Below are 20,895 nucleotides of genomic sequence, written 5' to 3' on the forward strand. Positions count from 1 at the left end.
CTCAAGGCGAGGCACTATTTTAACACTTCTCTCAAAGACAGTTTGGTCAGTAAACATCAGAACAAAATGACCACGAGCACACACTGCAATCACTTATTCATTCATTCCAGAAAGGCTGCACACATGCCTCTGTGCGGGCCGCTGTTTGCTGAACTTCTCATAGTGAAACAGCATAGAAAACGGAATCAGAGTGTCCACTGAGGACCGGTGTGAGGGAAAGGAACTTTTCATGCTCTTTGAGCAGAAACTACAGCTGCTTGTGGAAGCTGTAACCCTTGGTCACACCTTTGACTTTATTCTTCAAAGACGACAGTCTGGACGTCCCCAACCCCCAGTTACCCAAAGCTTTCAGTGCAAACAACTCAGGGGACATTACCTCCAGGTTTCGCCTGGCCTTCCGAAGGACTTGGTGGGTGATGACCACTGAGGAGAAAGCAAAGAAGAGAACAATTAGAGCCAGAGACCTCAGAAGAGTAGAACGGAAACAAAGCCAGTGAGGGGGAAGTCCGGACCCGGACAACTGGACAACTTTTGAAGGCTCTTCTACAGGCTCATGTTTGAACATATGACTCTCTGGTGGTTTTGGAGAGTGTCCTAGTGTCATTTATGTGGCTGTGATAAGATATTCTGGCAAAATGCAACATTGAGAAGGGTATATGTTAGCTCACAATTCTAGGTTACAGTCCATCACTGTAGACGTCAAGGTAGCAGGAGCTTGAGACAGCTGGTCACATCCATAGTCAAAAGCAGAGAGGCATGCATGCTTCTGGCTTGCTTGCTTGGTTGTGTTCAGTTCAATTTCTCTACTGCTACCAGTTCAGAATCCCCTGCCCAGGGAGTGGCCGAGTCTTCCTACGTCAATTAACTTTAGTAAGAAAGCCCCCCACGACCCCCCACCCCCACCCGGGCAGTGGTGGCGCATGCCTTTAATCCCAGCACTCGGGAGGCAGAGCCAGGTGGATCTCTGTGAGTTTGAGGCCAGCCTGGACTACCAAGTGAGTTCCAGGAAAGGCGCAAAACTACACAGAGAAACCCTGTCTCAAAAAACCAAAAAAAAAAAAAAAAAAAAAAAGAAAAAAAAAGAAAGCCCCCCCTACAGACATGCTCACAGGCCAACCCAATGTAGACAATCCCCCACTGAGACTCTCTTCCCAGGCAATTTGAGGTTATGCCACACTCACAATTAAAGGTTATCATCATAGAGGCTTAAGAAACCTTTGGGACTGTGGCCTAGCTAGCAGAAGTGGGCTGCTGGTGCCAATGCTTGAAAAGGGATATGTACTTCTGGCTCTGACCAACACTAGCCCACACTGCGCTGCTCCTGTGAGCCTTCCTCACCATGATGGGCCATATTCCTCCAAACCATGAGCTAACAGAAATCCTTCCTCCTACATTGCTTCTCTCAGGTATTTTGTTATAAAATTGAGTAACTAACACAATAGCCCTGAACCATTGAGACCAGAGAGAAGTATGAGGCCCTCACTTGTCCCTTTTCAACTCCCTGTGCCAAATAACACCTCAGGAAGGATGGGCCGTGAACACTTCTTCAAGTCCTCATAGGGACCCAAAGGGAAGAGCATGCATGCTATTTTTGAGAGGCAATGCCAGGCTCTGCATGGCTACCTGGATCACCTTCTATAGATAGAGAAGGATGACGGTGCTGGGCAGTATAGAGGGCAGGATCTGACAGGGCCTGGCTTCCTCTGGTGTCCTAGGCCCTCTGGAAAGCAGTGTGGGAAAACGGGCCCACACTTGGGAGCCCATGCCAAGTGTCCAGGGAAGTCCTGTGAAATCACGAGTTTTACACAGCCTTTTTTTAAGCATGCTTCTGGTACCCTGGGAGAAAGAATTCAGGGCATGTTTGTTTCCTCCTGCCCTTCAGCTGGTGGAACAGTTTAGCATGGTTCCCCAGGGCAAGCTGTGTTCTGTCTAAACAGGAGTGAGCTAATGGGTGAGTTCAGAGGCCCCTGCTCACTGACACGTGAGCAGTGTCAGAATTTGAGAATAGGAGTGCCCACCACTTGGAGCAACTATGAACAAAGGTGCTTTCTTTCATAGTCCCTTCTTGTCTAACAAAGACTAAAACAGTGAGAAATGGCAGGTTTCTGAGCCTGATTAGGAATCTAGAGGCAGAACTTGTGATGCAGAGAGACAAGAGGATGGCCATGAGTTTGAGGCCAGCTGGAGCTAAAAGAAAAGAGTACCTGGTGAGGGTCAGGGAGTACCCTGCTCCTCAGAATCCTGGCCCCTTGGCTTGTGCTCGCAGACTCCCTGTGACTTACCCCAGCACATGGAGCAGAATAACTGTTCTGTGGTCGCCTAGAGGAAATATTTTTCTTGTTTCACAAAAAAATTTCTATCTGGAGGCAGAGGGGTCAACTGACAGAGCTTCATTTTTATCTGAGTAAAAAGAATTTCACAGGAGTACCCCGCCCCTCTGTCTCCACCCTACCCTTGGATGCAGGGGCCACAATGTACCCTAGGAAGCCCAATATACTGGACCCAGCATACAGCTCTGCTGTGGGTAGGAGTTTGTGAATCTTTCTAGGAACAGACCACCACTTTTCCAAGATCCATCAAGGGGCCTGTGACCCAGAGAAGGTTGACATGTCATGGAGGTTAAAAATAATCTTGAAAGACCACTGGATATACTTAGAGAATCAAGCTTGTCATAAGCACTGAGGATCCCCTGGCCCAAGTTTTGAAGTCTCTCTCACATCTAAACATGTAACCACCCATGTTCCAACACTCAGAAATTCCTGCTGTGATGAGAAGACAAGGCTCGAAGTGGTAAAGAATACATCCCAAATCAGACTGACTTTCAGTACAGAGACAAGGCACACACATGGGCCACTGGACCCAGTCCGGGGCTCCCACCCCACCAGAGACTGGAAAGGAAAATGCCCACTGGCGGGCCCACCTGGCCACAAGACATGTACTGACTCACTGAAGACCCCATCCTGTGAGACAGGATTACTACCCGTACTTGGCAAAGGAGGACCTGAGGCACAGATGTGAAGTGGGTAGGGTCCCAGGTTCCCATGTGTCACCCTTTCCCAGGTCTCTTCTGCAGATTCTGAGCAGAGGCAGTATCAGTCCAACCACTGAGAGCAATCCCTGGATCATTCTTATCCCCATCACCACATGGAGAAGGAGGGGTAGGGGATACAATGTCAATGCCACTCTGTCACTTCAAAACCAGGAACAGAGTTGGCAGGTTGGAGGGCTTAGGGATATCCAGGGACTTAGCTCACTGAGACAAGAGGCAAGACCTGGTACAGAAGAGTCACAGGCCAGACCCATGCCATCTGCCCTAGGGCAAGATCCTCACCCTGTCCTTGATCAGGCCAGCTCCAAACCAGGCCTAACAGATACTGATGGTGACACTAAACCATTTCCATGAGCAGCACTACGTTCAAATGACTGAAAAAGGGAGAACAACTAGCATCTGTGGGCCACCTGTTCTGTCCTTGATATTGGTGGTACCACTCTCCAAATTCTACAGATGACACTGTGGCCAGCTGTGCTTAAAATTGCTGTCTCTGTCTAGAGAGGAAGAATCTAAAACTCAGAGTCAGAGACACTTAATGCATGTCACACAGGAGGGTAAAGGTGAGACCTGGGCACATTCCCAGTCCTCACATACTGACCCAAGATTTGGCATGGCATGGTTCTGATTCACTACAGTAGGGTTACCACCTGAGCTGAATTCTGCTGGCTCCTGAAATTCCTCATCCTAAACCAAAATCAGCAGCAGGAACCTTAAGGCTCTTCAGGAAGGAACCTTGTGCCAGAGACCTACTGCCTGGACTCAGGCTGTGTGAAGCTCCACTTCTTACCCCTGCTTCCCCAGGAGTCTGGCCCAAATGCTCCGTAGCACCCAAGCATGCCCACAACTGTCACTGTCACTCCATCTCTGAGGGCTCTTAAGTGACATAAGTCTCTCAGGCAATCCAACAATATCCTGTCTGTTGGGCAATCACCTGTCTTTCAAAGTCATCCTTCTTCCAATTCATCCTTCCTCCACAGCCCTGTGTGCTGGAGGGACTGTCATAGATCTCCCAAGCCTCATGACCCCTCCATGCTGTCATGTGATATCTGATACAAAAGGAACTACAACAAATCCTGCTGCTCCCCCTTGAACCCAGCCCACAGGCTCTTTGTCCCATTTCCCTCTGTTATGGCTTGGACATGAGATGTCCCCTATGGACTCCTGTGTTTGAACACTCAATTCCCAACTGGAGGGACTATTTGGAGAGTTGTACAGTGAGGCCTGGCTTGGTCCCTCTAATTTTGTCTGCCTTTTGTCTGCCACATGATATGACCAGCTACCTATTGCTACTATTCCCACATACAGGAACTGATCCCACCATGTCCCCACCACGGTCAGCTTCATACCCTCTAAACTGTGAGCCAAAACTAACTTATCTTCCTTAAGTTGCTTCTGTCAGGGACTGTATCACATGACAAGAAAACTACTATGTACTCTTGCTCAAGTGAAAGCCTTCACATGTTTTCAGCATGCCTGTACACTCACTGCTCTCTTGCTTACAGTATGCCTGAGAATCCTGTTCCTGCTCCTCTGCTGTCTGACTGACATCCCTCAGGGCCAATCAGATTTAATCTTGGAGCAAAGCTTCACACCACCTTCAGGCTGCCTCAGGCAGGCACTCAGTTGATAACCCTGAAGTTTTATGCCCCCTCATCCCTCAGTAAGTCTAAGGTCCTTGATGACTAAGCCTGTGAAAAGGACACAGGACATAAGCCCAGGGCCTGGCCACGACTGAATTTCATTCATTTGCAGTTCAAACCCTTACTATTCCCATAGTCTTTTTCAGAGGGCAGCTAATGAAACCACCTACTTAGCAAAATCTATGCCCTGTGCCTCTAAGAAACGCTCTGAGAGAGCAGTCCTAGGCTGTGGTAGTGGACAGAAGAAGGTACCATTGGTGACACTCCGAAGACAGGCAATCTGACAAGCTGAGGGCATGGGGAAGGCCAGAGCGGAGCTGATGGGAGAGCCTGGTGGAGGGTGATTGTCTCCACACACTGGTGAGGAGTGCCGCAGGTTTGAACACAGGCACACAGCTGTTGAGAGTCTTTGATGCGGCTGGGTTAGAGCCAGCACTGACCTTAAACTTTCTTCCTTCTCCTCTGAAGCCCATGGTAGGAACATATACAGAGCTTTCACATGAAGCATGCCAGGTTGATCCTCTGCAGGAGGGAGTCACCTTAATCTCCCCTGGAGGTCTTTCCCAAGAGGCCCTGGTCTCTGGCCCCTCTTGCCTCAGCCTTGCACAGTCAGCTTTTATTTCACTAGCAAGATCATTCTGAGTTCTCACACAAAGCCTAATCCTCACTCTGTCCTTGCAGGTCCTGTCCTAGACTGCCATTCCATGTTCCAGACGACAATGTCTACTCCTTTCAAAATCAGCTCAGGGGGCCCTTCCTATAGGTCCTTCCCATGCTTCTACAATGCACAATCTATCACCCCATGAGAGGACAGCCCTGGCAGAACTGACTGTGTAGTTCTAAAAGGGTGAAGCAGGAAAAGAAACACTTGAGAAGGAGGCATGATCTCAGAAGCCTGGGCTCCAAAGAGTGTAAGCCAGGGCTATACTGTCAGCTCTGACCACAGAGGCAGGAGAGTGGTCAGCTGTGGCGCCCACCCCCTGCCTCTCACTCACACTGATCACAGATGACTTTCTCCTGGTGCTTTTTCTGCTGCAGAAGTTTTGCTGTGTTCTGCAGCTTCTTTTCTTGTTCAAATAACTTTTTGTGTAGTTTGGTAATCTCTGCCTTCATTTCTCCAATCTAAAGAAAAAAGAATTAGAAAAATATAATAACATAAAACACCATATTACACAGGAAGAAGCAAAAATAATATAAGAGGCTCAACTTCACTAGCAAAATATCTGAATAAGCTAGAAGCCCTTTTTTTGCACATTAGCAAAACTGAACGGAATCCAGTGTGAGGAAGAAAACTACAGGACCTTGGTAGCACTTGGGATGGTTGTGGCCCAGTGAGGACACAAGAGCTACTTAACTGTAACTGCATGTATCTCTCTGACCTGGCCGTTCTGTGCCATAGCATCTACCCCCAGGAATAATCACATCAGCACAGGAGGATGTCTTTCTCCATGGGCACACACCTTGGCACTGTCAGTGGCAAAAACAAAAAACAAACTGAGTTGCTCATATTAATCTGAATAAATACATTGTGGTACTTACAGTGAAAAAAAATTGTACAGCTATTAAAAAGGATGCTGTAGAGTCTATTTATTGATTTCAAAAGATGATTATAATTAGTGAAAGAAAAAGCCCAAATCAACTGACTGAATGCTGTATCTGAGGCACTTATGTTTCATAAAAGGAAACACAGATCCCTACAACTATAAACATATATTGATATGGTAACCAAACATCAATGGTGAGTTTAAATTTTTGTAGTTTCTTTTTTGTTAGAAGTTATAATGCTGATTTAATTTTTTAAAATGTTTTAATCTTAACACAACAATACTCAGCTAGTACAGACCAATTTTGATTTTGCCAAATCCACCATCCTGTGAAGTGGCACAACAGAGACTCCCTTACGTGGCTCCAGGACCAAGGACACCCCCTTTCTCTTGGCTGCACTGAACCACCTTTGCTACCAGAAGGACACAGTAAGTTGGCAGTTCATGTAGAATCTTTTCTAGTTTGTTTCCAAACTTGTTTATGGTATCTGTGCTTTCAATAAAATAACAGAATCTAATTACATATTAAGTTGAACTGTGAGCCACATGTATGGACAGAAAGCTGGCCGTATGGAAACTAACATATGCTTTATGGGAGACAGATAAAGGCAAGTCACTGAAAAACACTTTGCTGGCAAATTAGGTGTGGGCGAGACAACTGTAAAAGATGTAGGAGGAACAGTCTATAAAAATTCTATATTCAGATTGCTCTGCAAGTGCCTTAAGTTTCCTCTTCATCTTAAAGAAACAGAAATTGGTAGTGACAGAAATACATTATGGATGTGGTTTGTGAAAGAAAGAAGATGTGGAACTCCAATCAGCAGGCCCATATTCAAAGAAAGGGTCTGGCCCTACATCAAAAGAATGGCAAATGAATGCACATTTATCTGTTTTAAGCTAAACCGTTTCAGGTATGTATCTTTTTTTTTTTTTTTTTTTTTTTTGATTTCCCGCCTCAACTTCCTTTTAAGATTAACCAATCATGTCAGGTACAAAGGCTTCCGTGCTTCTCCAAAACGGACTCTAATTTCATCATTAGGTTTGCTTTGATTCTCTAGTACAGGCCAGGAGCCCATGAATCTCGTCATGATTTCACAGGCCCTACATCCTGGGACAAAGTCACCCTGCAGTTCTGTATCTGTTACACTGAAATAGCAATGCCTGGCTCATCTTCCACACCACAGTGAAGTGAGATTAAAAAGGTATGGTGGAAGGCCAGAAGGCGGTCTTGGGGGAGGAAGGTCCTTTCCCAGCTTGCCTGGTTCATCCCTTTGCTCTTTCTAGCGTCAACTCAGCATAGGGCTTAAATAGGAAGGAATAATTTTGCAGCTAAAATGATGTTCCAGGACTTTATTGATAGATGATTATAATTAGTGATAAAGGAACCAAAAACAACAACTGTTCATAAAACTGAACAGCTTATCTACATAGATGTATATACTGATATGGCATAAAACATTAACATTAGTATTTCCAAGGGATATGACCTCAGGCTGTCTGAAAAGGTATATTCTCTCTCTCTCTCTCTCTCTCTCTCTCTCTCTCTCTCTCTCTCTCTCTCTCTCTCTTTCTCTCTCCCTCCCCCTGTGTACACATATGTGTGTATTATACATATTCTTATGTGTATGTGGGCATGTGCTTGTAGCTGTGTAGAGAACAGCACTGAGTGTTTTTCTTCATTGCTCTCCATCTTATTTTTTGAGGCAGGGTATCTCACTGATCCTCAAGCTTACTGCACTGCTTCAGCTAGGGAGTCACTCAATTCTGCCACTACCTTCCCTTAATGCTGGGGTCATAGACGTACACTTTCAGGCCCAGATTTGACATGGGTGCTCAGGCCCTCACGCTTCTATAGTACTTTTCCATCTGAGCCATCTCCCTCGCCCTATTCATATATTCTTTAAAGCTACAATGCTGATTTAACACTTCAACTAGCACCCCTTCCCTACTGGGAGCTCAGGAAGCCATGTCATGACAGACGGCAGCAGTGATCCCAACCAGCAAAGAGCTCTTCTCTTTTCTCCGAGTACCAGTGCCTATCGAAGAGCAGGTGCCAGTCTCCAGTTTGCAGGCCACTGCTTTCTAGCACTCACCTAACACTGTACATCTTCAAGCTAGCACTTAAAACAAGGACATTTAAATATTTATGTCTGCTGTTCCACTGGATTTAAATCTTCCCATTCATCTCATGACAAAAGTATACAGCAAGATTCTGGAGCCTAGTTCTGCCACTTCCTGGCTGCACAATTCTGAGGCAAGTCATGTGACATCCTAAGTGTTGGCTCCTGCTTCTAGAAAATGGGACTAAGAATGTGCAACTCCAGGTAACAGGGAGGATTCTGAATGATGGCAACCCAAGGAAATGATAAACCGTGGGTATGGCGATCATCCTGATCTTACTGTTACACATTGTACAATGCATTGGAACCTCACAGCATGTTCCATAAAAATGTATAATTGCGTCAATTAAATATAAAATATGCTAATTTTTGAAAAAATGAATGATGACACCTTGACCTATTTGTCCAAATATACTCTATTTGTGAATTAAAAAAGAAAAAGAAAACTACCTTAGTACCTGAGGCCACAATAAGGGATAAGATTTTAGTGTAACTAGTATATTTGGCACCACGCAGGCATTTAGACCAACAAATAGGACTGGAAGACACCCCTCCCAGAGGCCACACACGCAATCAGTGCTTCGTCTGGCTTCTGGGGTAGGTTTTTCTTTTCCTGCTTATTCTTGGTTACCCTTTTCCTTTTTATGATGAACATTTCAAATACCTATAAAAGTCAACAGAATTGGACAGGAATCTCCAGGAACCCACCCAGGACCAGCAACTATCAATTCAAGGCCACACTGGTTAGCCTCCCTCCAAAATTATTTTGAAACTGACCATGTTATTTAATTTATGAAATATTTTAGAATACATCTGTTAAAGTTTTTTTGAACCTGTGACAGCATTAGCACACCTAGAAAGTGAAGATAACTCCTGAGTCCTATTGGAGTAGGACTCATCTGAGGACACAAAACCCCAAATACCAGACTTTTAAAGCAATTGTATTAGGAATGTTCAATCTATTTAAAGTCTATTATCAAATCCTGAAAAATAACCAAAGACAGACTTCTTTAAAAACAAAACAAACAAACAAAAACAACAACAACAACAACAACAAAAAAACAAAAACCAATCCATTCAACTCAGCAGCCAAACAAGAACTCTGTTGTTACAAGCTACTTTCTTTTAATCTGTGGTTTTCAAAGCTCCTGGGAGTGAGTGTTAACAGACACTCCAGGTTGACAGAAATGAGGCTCTGGCAGCCGCCTTCTCAAAAACTTCCAGGGGATGCTATGGTGCAAGTCCAGGATCCACCTCCCTCTTCCTCACTAGGATGTTATATGTTCTAAGCTCATCTTGTGTATCTGCCCAGACCTGAAAGAAGCCATTTCCTGCAGGACCCCTGGCCCAAGCCCTGGAAAGAGGCCCTTAGAACCAGCATTAGGATATCTAGTGGGCTTGCTGCTCTGAATCCAATTATTTCTACAGTCTTTTATGTGGAGGGATTCAGTCATTTTTAAAACAGAAAATGCATCAAGAGTTCACTTTTATGTTTATAATTCAAATTTAGGATTATATGGTTTTCATTTCTATGATTTCATATTTATTGTTCTTTTAGAAAAACTCTCAGGTCCTAATAAAATCTCACATTGTTTATCTTACATCACAGATGAAGGAACCTGCTACCAAAGCTGCTAACCTAAGGCTAAGCCCCAGACCCCACATGGTGGAAAGAATAAACTGACTTCTGCAGGTTGTCCTTTGACTTCCTTCTGCATGCTAGTGCACAAGCATGCGCCCACAAATAAAAAAATAAAGAAATGTAAAGAATTTACAGTTATCTTACAACAGGAATGTACCAGATTATTAATATCAGTGTCTGCGAACAACATAACCATTGAAAACTGTGTGCTTTGGGGAAGTCTCAAACCAGTGTGGTGTATCACTGGCATGTCTGCTCCCATGGCCATGTCCCCAGCGATACACAGTATGGCTGGCTGATTTTCTACTGCTATGAACTTTCAGACATTGCTCCCTCACTCCCATTTTGATTAACTCTATTTATAGTTATATAAAGTTTTATATGGCTCCAAAGTCAATTCTACAAAACAGTGTTGATTAGAAAAACCATCTTCTGCCCCGACCCTCCAAGCTAAGCCATCACAGTCCTATGAGTCTCTTGTTTTAAGGATATGTCTACATTTGGCAACCCTTCATATACATTTCTCAGATAAATTGATGCACTTTCCAGAGCATTGCTAGGGGCTGAAGGGGAAAATGAATTAAATATAAAGGCAAATAAACAACACAGAGAAAAGAGGAGGCTGTCAAGTACTTAGGCTTGCTGCTATAAACTCAGAAGTCTGCTTCACACACACTAAGCAAAAGGTGCCACATGAAGAACAGGCAGAAAAAAGAAATGTGCCCAGAAGCAACTTCCCACCACACAGGGGTTGGTCCATGTACACCAGCAACCACATTGGTGCATCTCTGAGGTCCTCCTCAGCTCTGAAATCCTATGACACTGACACGAACATAATCAATTACCTGAGAAACCTTCAGGAAGAAGGGTGAATCGTCACAAAGACTGTCACCAGACTGATTTGCAAGGAAGACAATCAACAGGGCTACAAATTTAGCATGTCTCTGTGTGTGTGTGTGTGTGTGTGTGTGTGTGTGTGTGTGTGTGTGCGTCTGTGCATGTATTAGACACAAACTGGATTCTGTCCACTTAACAAACAGCTGCTTCTGTCTGCTAAGGGCAAAAACATTGCACTGACGGTAAACTGTTTAGCTCAGACATGTTACCTTAAAAATAATTTAAAGCAGGCACTGATTTTGGAGAGTGGAAAGAAATTATTCATTCATCCATCTAGTCACTCATTCATTAAAAAACATGAACAAAACAGACACAGACCCTGAAGGAAAACAGGGAGACAGGCATTAAAGCAAACAAATATATAATTACAATGTGTGATAAGGGCTTCGATGAAATAGAAGATGATGCTATGGCTGAGTGATCAAGAAGCCCTCTCTACTTATGTAACATGTAAAACTCGAGGGTGAGAGGCAGCCAGCAGAGAGGCATAGGACATACACAGCAGGCAGACTCCGTGTCATGTACGCCTCCAATGGGAAAGAGTCTGTGACTTCAGAGAAAGCAAAGCCAGTAAGGCTAGAGCTCAAGTGGTCTCCTGTGATATCACTCATCTTTCAGCCAATGCTCCACCAACTAAAAGTGGGCTTGGAATGACTGCCCCATGCCACACGAATGATTATGAACATCCTTGAGCTTAGTGTATCCAAATTCCTCCCCCGAACACTCGCGTCATGGGAACTTTCCATGCAAACAACCTCATTGTCTGGTTCTGGAGGTCTGAGAGCTGCCAAAACTAAATGAGGGGTGACCTGAAATGCAAACTTCCCTTCTGCCTTCCTGCTCACCTTTGGAAAATGTCTGTCCATCCAGACAAATAAAGTAGGAAATATCCACTGGGCTGCTAAGCAGAGCTCTACTATCCTTTTCCTGCTTGCTTCTCTCTCACGAAGGCTTGTGATTAGCCAGAGTATTGAACACTGTGCCAGAACAAACATGAGCCCCACTAATAAAAGGCAAGAGAAGGCTCCACCTGCCTAGCTCCTGACCTTTCACTTTCAAATAGTTAAAATAGTTGTTCACTAAAATCCAGTGGAAGCCATCAATAGATCAGAAGGTCCAGACAGAGATAGCTAAAGTGCAAGGTACTGCTAGGAATATGAGCAAGCTGGTCCATAAGGACAAGCTGACATGAAAAACCTATCAAAGCCAAGGACAAACCCAGAGTTCACATATATATGCTTTCATATCAGCCCTTCAACACAGGCCCTGAACTTGTTTTTTTCATGTACAAAGTATGAATGGGATCCCACTCAATAATGGCATGCTTGGAATTAGGTAAGAATTTAGTGTGGCCCTTGGTACCTTGCCCTCTGACATGTCCTCAAGGTGGGGCACATTAGCTATGGGTCAGTCCTGAACTGGTAATAAAATAAACAGAGATGCAGGCCTCTCTGGTGTACTCGAGCCTCCGAGCATGTGGGATCACCTACCTGCTCACAGTGAAGAGAACACTGGCCATCTGTGGGGACTGAGACCCTCCAGAAAAGCTTCAGCAATCTTGAGGCTTCTTCCAGGATCAGCTTGGCAATGTTCATAACGGAGAGAAACTTGCTCAGAGGCACAGGGTGTGGACCCTACAAAGGATAACAAGGCCATTACATGCCACCTTGACAGGGATCACTCCCAGACAAGCACGATTTAACAGGCAGAAGGCTTCAGACTAGGGCTCCTATTTTACATGATGATCAGGAGCTGGGATTACGTGACAATGGTGAGCTGTATGTTAGAAGAGAATTTTGGCCTTAAGTTTAGCCCAGTCAGTAACCATGATTAGTAACCCATGGTAGCACCATCCAGATCACCATAGAGCAAATGGCAGCAACACAGCCCAGGGCACAACACTGCTATATTTGCCGCAGACAGCTTACTGAGAATGTACGGTGTCAGGGGCCTTTGAAAGCTCGATCCCTCTCTGTGCTGCAGGTATACTCACATGGGGAGAGGTGTCAAAGGCAAGAAGGAAGAAGGAATGTGGTGCAGAGAGGAGAGATAAAAAAGAAGAGGAAGCAGAAAGTGAAAAGCATTTCTTATTGCAACTGATAAATATAAATCTACACACCTGTTTAGATAGCAAAATGACAAAAATATGAATATTATTCAATAAAGACAAAGGTGTACTGAGACAGGTACTAGCTCAAAACCATAGACACAAGCTCTCTCTAGAGAGTAACGCAACATGCTAACAGTTACCAAGATTCCTAAAACCTTCACAGCCTTTAAACTGGGAAACCCACTTTACATCTAATCAAAATATAGTCAGAGATTTGTACAAAAAGATGACTCGGTGCAGCTGACATGCCCACAGACAGTGAAAGAGAACAGTCCATGCTATGTCTACAGTAGCTTATTGGCAGCCATTGAAAAGGCAAGGGCTCAAAAGGAAAAGTATTAATACCATGTAGCTGAAATCTATGAACCGAGTATTTCTGATTATTTGATAAACTTTATGAGCGTCCCAAAAGCATGTGTTTATTTTTGTATGTTTATTACACATACACACACACACACACACACACACACACACACACACACACACACAATTTAAGTGCTGAGCTTTAAGCAGTACTTGAAGAGACATTTTGTTTTTATGCTTTTCTATAATTTTTAGCTTTCAAAACAAGTATTTTTATCAGAAAAGAACAGGAATCTTATTAGTGTTAATTTATTCAATATTATTTATCAATATTATACAAGGCTTAAGGGGACAAGGTACTGGTTATTTAATGTTCCATAAAAACACTATTCTTTCTCTCATGGAGCTTACCATCTAGTAGAAGATAAAATGCAAATCTGATTCTTAAATATAGTAAAACAAAAAAAGCAAAGCCCAACACAAAGCCAAAGCAAATACCACAGGAAACTCAGGTGTCTTCAGTAAAAATCCAGAGCAGCTGAGGAAATGATTCAGTGGATAAAGTGCTTGCTGAGCAAGCGTGCCGGTCAGAATTTGATCAAGAACCATGCAAAAGCTTGGCATGTGTGGTGGCCATCTATAATCCAAGGACTACAGAGGGAGAGTTAGGGGACCCTGACTCTCAAACAAGCTGGTTAGCTACACTAGTGACCAGTAAGCTCTGGGTTCAATAGAGAAACTCCTCCTCAAAAAATAATGCAGACAGCAATGAGAGTGGATGTCGACATCAGACCTCCACACAGAATATGCATCTGCACATATATATGTGACCACACACAGGTGATCACATATGTAATACATATATACATGCACACCATACCTACATATGCATGCAAAGGAAAAGAAACCTCAAAAGTGGGCTCCAGAAGTGCTAACCAGTGGAAGCTCAAAAGTCTACTACCATTTCTCACCTGGTGCCTTGGAGGAAGTGCATGACTCGTGTCTGTTAGGCACATGATGACTCATGTTTGTCAGACACAAAAGTCTGTGACAAGAGGCAGCTTGAGATGAGGAGGATTCCAGAATGAGGTAGGGAGAAGAGGGAGGTAGAGATAGGGAATCCCAAGCCAGGGGAGTCAGGAGAAGCAGGCTGGGGACAGATATGGTGGGGAACAGGAACTGCAAGCTGTGGCCCTGCCTGTTCAGAGTGGGACATGTCGGAGAAAGAGTGGTGACCAATGGTGGGTATACTGAAGTCAGCCCAGCAACCAGAAGTCCACAGAGTTGCTGCCCAGGGAGAAGTGGAGTCAGTCGGCCAGCACTGTCCAGAAAGGCAGAACTGTCACAACAGAGAGCATGTTGGTTGCAGGACTGAGAACAGTCAGTTTCCAGCATCTCTACAATGAACAGATATTGCCTCCTTCACAGGGTTGTTCCGAGGAAACACACACATACACACTCACACACACACACACACACACACACACACACACACACACTCACTTTCTCACACACTCTCTCTCACATATACACATACTCACTCACTCACTCACTCACTCACTCACTCACTCACTCACTCACACTCTTCTGCAGGAAGATGACCTTAAAGTGGACATAGAACATCTCTCAGGAACACATGCATCACAGAGTGGCTGTAGGAAATTACAGTATGGCACAGTCAGATGTGAGCTCAGTGTGGAAGGGTACACCCTGGTCAGGTCTGGTGCAGTGTACATGAAGGTTGGGACCTGTAACTGCTCACAGCAGCCCTAGAGCCCAGCAGACGAGTCTGCCCTGATGGTGTGTAGGTGGAGGGGTCGAGTGACTGGATACAAGAGGACAGATGGACAAAGTGTGGCTGAGAGACTGGAGAGAAATGAGAAGTCACATAGCAGCGCAGCACTTCACTGAGCAGTGGCCATAGTAACCCAGGGTATGATCTCACCATTCTGTCCACTGATCACCAACAAACTGCCCCCATCACCTCTGGGCTTTCATGTGCAACAGTTTCTGACTCCTCCTTTTTAGGGCTTTACTGAAGTCAAAGGTATTAGCAATCTTCCAGAGAAGATTACTCTACTTATTGAGAGCAGGAAGTGTCTCCCTCCACCAGCCCTGCACTCAGGTTACCTTTGGCTCCAGCTTTTGACTTGTGGGGCTCAGAGCCTCTTGAGTTTGAATGTCCATCTTGGCAAGCAGTCTCTGGCCCCGGCTGATCTGCTTCTGGAGGGCATCATAGTCCTCAATCAGACCCAGCATATGGTGGCCACTCTTGTTGGCCCACACATGGTGGTCAGCAACCAGGCAGGGCATGCAAGGGGGGCTGGTGGCAGAAGTGCTGCTGTCACAGGAGAGGGAGTCAGCATCAGTTCCGGAGAGCAGAGGAGCCTCAGAAGCTACAAAAGGAGAGGCAAATGTTAGATCTACTTGGGGTGGCATCTGTGTTCGTGGAGCTATGTTACTCTACGTTGGTCAAAGAGTGAAATCAACTTAACCAGTGTTTATTGAACACCCACTCTGTAGCAGATCCTAGACTGCCAAGATGAGCCATGCTCTCACTTGCACGACAATAGCTCAGGGTCTAATGGGAATACTGAGGCTGCAAGAAGTATGAACGCACAGTGAGCGTGAGCCAGAGCTCAAGGGAAAACAACTGTCTGAGCAAGGAGAGAAGTCAAGGAAGGCTCCCTGGAAGAGGTAACATGAACCAGGCTGGGCAGGAAGCCAGCATTATGCAGGTAGAAAATCAGCTGCTTTTTCACCTGGTTGTCTCCGACTGGGGCAGCTGAGAGGCATTTTAAAGAGACATCTGCATTCTTGAGTCTTGAGGGGGCCTAAACTGGTGAAAATTAGACAATGGGAGCATTTTAAAGCCCAATTCAGAGGCGATGACTCATCTGTGTGGTCACCCAATTGCAGAGGGATGAGGCCATCCACTACTGCGGAAGGCCATCCACTACTGCGGAACCCCAGAGGCCCTGAAATCCAGCAGCCAGGGATTCCAGGGACCTCCTCCTCTTCTATTTCAAAAGCCCTAAGGTCATACCCAACACTACTGCAGATCCTCAGTTTGTACCTGATTTAGGTGCCATTGCCTGAGTGGATTCAAACAGATCAAATGAATTATCACTGGCCTCGGGACATTTGTTGCCATCTACAACAAAACAGAACAAGAAAGGAAAATTTCAGCTTTACCATCATTAGCACTAGAGAAAGGATGAAATTAGAACATGGTAGAGTATCTCACACGCATCCATTCATTTCAGAAGCAAAACATTCACTCACACCTTCTCTGCACACAGCCCTGTAGCCAGGACCATGTATGTTCCATTGACTCCCTGGTACCTGCTGTACACACCAGGTAACACAGTGGCCAGGCCCAGAGCCCTTTCTCAAAGAGCCCTCCTGTCAAAACAGTGAAGAGTCAACTTCATCTCAGGGTGGTCAGGGATAAGGGAGGGAAGCACAGAGATGGGGAACTCAGGTGAGGGGGCTATCTTGATTGTGGCATCCCAGAAGCTGGCATCTGAATTATCTTTTAGGACTTTTTCAGTGCCCCGTGGGAAGGAGGGGAAGAAAAGCCAAGCAGAGTATTGAGCAGGTACAAGGATGTAGGCATGAGTCATCATTCAGGGAGAAGACACACAGTTCCTGTAGCTAAGGTCTGGGTACAGAGGAAGTTATAATAGGACACAGGGCTTGCACCCTGAGGGCTAAGTGATGACTCAAGGTGGGGCAATGTTAGGTTGAGGTCTATGTTTTAGACTGGAGGAGTTAGTGCGGAAGCTGCTATAGTGACCCGAACGTGAGAGGAAAGTGACCTGCAACAGGACTTGGAGGTAATGCATCTCAATCACTTTACTGGAGGTCCATGTGATGTTAGATAATACAAGAAGCACTCTCACACCTGAGAAGCTACTTAACTCTTAAGAGCCTGGTGGGCAGAGCAAGTGCTGTCATTTGTTTTTTTTTTTAAAGAAAAACAACACCAAGATACTGAGATAACTCAGCATGCCAGTGGCAGAGCAATGCATATGTTCAGGTGTTGTGATCTCCCATGCGAATTTCTTCCACTCATGCCCCACTAGGGATGTGAAGTAATGGTACTCCAGGCAAAGATGCTTTGATAAGACCTCCCAATCCTCTGAGGTAAAACCCTAGTGGGTTTTATCCTAACAATACTGCTTAACAGAAAAAGCCATGCTACCTTTTTTTTTTTAAACTAGAACTCCAAACCGACAGAGGAATGGTAAGGTGACAGACAATAATCCAGTCACTAGGAAGCCCATGTGTGAGCTGCTTGCTGGTTGGTTCCAGCCCCCAGGGTGTGTGTGGCAAGGTTGCCTTTCCTCTGCCCCTTCCCAGGCATCTCTAACCCTATACAAGTACACAAGCAAAGCAAAATAGACCCACCTGTTACCAGGCAGCTTCCCAGGCCTTACAAGATGATGAAAGTTAGAGTAAGGGGTCTGGGATCTCATTTAAAGACAAGAGAGTGGGGTGTGGAGGTGCATACCTTGAATCCCAGCACTGGGAGGCAGAGGTAGGCGGGTCTCTGAGTTCGAGGCCAGCCTGGTTTACAGAATGAGTTCCAGGACAGCCAAGGGCTACACAGAGAAACCCTGTCTTGAAAAACAAAAAACAAAACAAGAGTTGGACAGCCATGGCTCACGCCTTTAATCCCAGCACTGAGAGGCAGAGGCAGGAGGGTCTCTGAGTTCAAGGCCAGCCTGGTCTACAGAGAGAGAGTTCCCGGATAGCCAGTGGAACCCTCTCTCAAAAAACAAAACAAAAAAAATGAGGCAAGATAATGAAAAGGCCTTGGTGAGTTGTGAGTGGGACGAAGCAGCAAGACTGGAGACAGCATGGGCCACTGAAAGCCCTAACTCCACTCGGGAGAACCCAGTGTCTAGTCAGTCAGAGAACATGCAACAACGTGGAGATGAGAGCTGAGAGCAGCCAGAAGGGCAGCACTCAGAAGCCCACATACCATACAGACCCATAGAGCAGAACATCCACAGAGGGAGAAGTCCCTACCGTGTTTGTCCAGCTGAAGGGACCACTCGGTGACAGACAGGGCCTTGACAGCCACAGTGAGGGCCCCTTCCTGGGCCTTCTTCGATCCCTGTGACAGCTGCTCTTCCAGCTTGCTCCTCAGGGTGCTGTTATTCTGGATGCTCCTTTCTAGCTGGTCACGGAGAGCCTGTATCTCTGTCAGGAGGCCATGCAGGTTGCTGAAAGAATCAGGCCCCTTCCAGCCTTCTCCAGATGCCTCACCTTGGGCCTCTGCAGACATATGCAAAGGGAAGCCTTGACATTTCCCTAGATCAAAGGTCAGCCATCAAAGAGACTCAAGGGCATTTCAACCCACTACCATCATCCATTCCCCCCCCCCCCCCAGGAACTAGGTACAATTTAAAATAACAACTCAACTTTAAAAACAAAAATATTGGCTGACTTAATTGCTGCTATTCCACAGGCTAAGTAAGAGCTGGAAATTAATTTCACTTCTGGCCATAAAAGCCTAGCAAATTGCACACCAAACCCCAAAATTATGTCTAGTAGTAATAAAATCTATTTGGACCAGAATTATAGAATGAAAGGGGATGATTTTAAGGGCTACAGTATATTAAAAAGGCAGGCACAATAGCAAGAACAAGAGAAGCAACTTGAGAAGAAGCAAAAGCTGAGAGATGACCCTTTCTACATAAACTTTCAATAGGGAGAAACCATCTGGAAAATTAGTTTTAGAAAACCCCCCACTGTGCCTCCAAATTGACTCTCAAACATTAGACCTTATAGTCAGGCATTCTGATCTGTGTTCTCTAGAAGCAGAGTCAAGCACCTAAGAGCAATGTCCAACTTTGGAATATCTGCTGGATGGAGGACAGGGAATCTATGCAAAGTTACTTCTCGGATGCTTACTATGTGCCAGGAATGTGGCTTGAATGTTTTAATAAATGCCCTCATTTGACTTTCACGGCCCCATGCTGTGGATACTGAGAGCCCTGCTTACAGAGGCTGTAACTGACCCAGTTCTGGTGAAGTCAGAACAAGCTGAGATGAAGGAAATGAGACTCCAGACGTCAGCTTGGCCAAAAGCCAGTAATAGTGATGTAAGGCTAAGGTAGGAGGATTTTTAACTGAAGGCGAGTCTGTGCTATACAGAAAGACGTTACCTCAAAAACAAAGAGTGGGCCAAAGAGTTTGTTTCTAAATATACCTGGTCTACCTATGGGGCAGTGTGGGTTTAATGGTAGGATAGGAAAACACAAGAGCTATCTTCCCACACCCATCGAACAGCTTTTGGGCTGAGCTCATAGCCCTGAGATGTCTCAGTCCTGGCCCCTGAGCACACAGTACCTCGCTGTAGCTTCCTATGCTCCTCATCCAGCTTCTCATACACCTTCAGCTCCACTCGGAGGGACTGCAGCAGCTTATCATTCTGGGAGAGCAGCTGCTGCTTCAACTTCACTTCTTCCTGTACCCTGAAACAGTCCCAGAACGGGAGGAAGGGTTAATTCTTCCTCCAGGAGGCTTATCCAGTTCCCACAGGGCAGGACCAGGCCATCTCAGTAAGAGTGTGGACAAAATGTGCTGAGACATGCATTTTTAAGAGTTCCATCACAGCTCCCAGTTCCCACATGTCCTATGTCTCATGCTTAATAGACCTTCTCTTAAGTAACCTTTCCAGCCATTCTAAAGGAAGGTGTCTGATGGCACCTGGGCAGGGATGAGGGTGGTCACTCAGAAAGGACAGACAGGCCTGTGTGTTGACACATGGAATAAGGCAGAGTCTAAGAGGGATAATGAGTAGATTTGCATCTCCCTGGCTCACTCAGAGTCTCCCAGTGGCCTATGCCATCTGGAGCAAAACTGGAGTCTTTATAGGGCTAGCAGTAAAGCACAATCAAGGCTCCACCCTCCTCTCTTCTCTCAGCTCCTACTACAGCCAAGCGCAGCACCTTCTCTGGTTTGCCACAGCAACTCTGTCTTAGGGTCTATGTTCCTTCTGCCAAACACGGTCATCTCCAACAGTCTCAGCTCTCACATGCTCACTGTGTGGCTCTACATTCAAAAGGGGTCTTTTTAGAAAGCCCTTCCTTGACCACCCTAGGTGAAAACGCCAGCCACCCCTAACATTCTCCTCCTCCTTTAGAGGACCATTCTTCATACATTTTATGCCCAGCTGACAGTACTTGTTTCTGCACACTAGGGCTGGAGACACTGTGCCTAGTGCCATGATCACATCCCCAGGCATAGCAGGACACCAGGGACACCTGAGTAAAGCCCACCTGCTCAGTTCCTGGCGGCTGCTGCAGACCTCCTGGGTCAGCTGCTGGTTGTGTCTCTCCTTCTCACAGATGTCTCTCTGCAACCTTTCATTTTCTTCCTTTACACTGGTGTACTCTAGCTGAAGGTGCTCAAGACTTGCCGCCTTCCTGGACAGGGACTCAAGTAATTTTTCATTCTCTTTCTGTTTATCTGCAAATACCAAAATGAGAAGGGATTCCATTTGTTTTCTCCAACCTTATTACACTGGTACAGCACTTCAGCTCACACACTCCAAGAATACAGAAAAGAATG

General features: G+C 45.5%; 1 protein-coding gene across 1 annotated transcript in view; it reads right to left on the reverse strand.

The window, feature by feature from the left end:
• Nucleotides 1-247: 247 nt before the first annotated feature.
• Nucleotides 248-20,895, reverse strand: part of Cdk5rap2 (CDK5 regulatory subunit associated protein 2) — a 188,342-nt gene continuing 167,694 nt past the window's right edge. Inside the window, exons 29-36 of the mRNA XM_059255817.1 lie at nucleotides 20,604-20,793; nucleotides 19,672-19,796; nucleotides 18,346-18,594; nucleotides 16,385-16,462; nucleotides 15,439-15,704; nucleotides 12,386-12,529; nucleotides 5,688-5,814; nucleotides 248-423 (exon numbers count right to left, since the gene is read on the reverse strand). Coding sequence (XP_059111800.1) covers nucleotides 248-423; nucleotides 5,688-5,814; nucleotides 12,386-12,529; nucleotides 15,439-15,704; nucleotides 16,385-16,462; nucleotides 18,346-18,594; nucleotides 19,672-19,796; nucleotides 20,604-20,793 — 1,355 coding nt within the window. The remainder of the gene's footprint in view (nucleotides 424-5,687; nucleotides 5,815-12,385; nucleotides 12,530-15,438; nucleotides 15,705-16,384; nucleotides 16,463-18,345; nucleotides 18,595-19,671; nucleotides 19,797-20,603; nucleotides 20,794-20,895) is intronic.

Source organism: Peromyscus eremicus, chromosome 2, assembly GCF_949786415.1.
Source record: "Peromyscus eremicus chromosome 2, PerEre_H2_v1, whole genome shotgun sequence".
NCBI classification, from domain to species: domain Eukaryota; kingdom Metazoa; phylum Chordata; class Mammalia; order Rodentia; family Cricetidae; genus Peromyscus; species Peromyscus eremicus.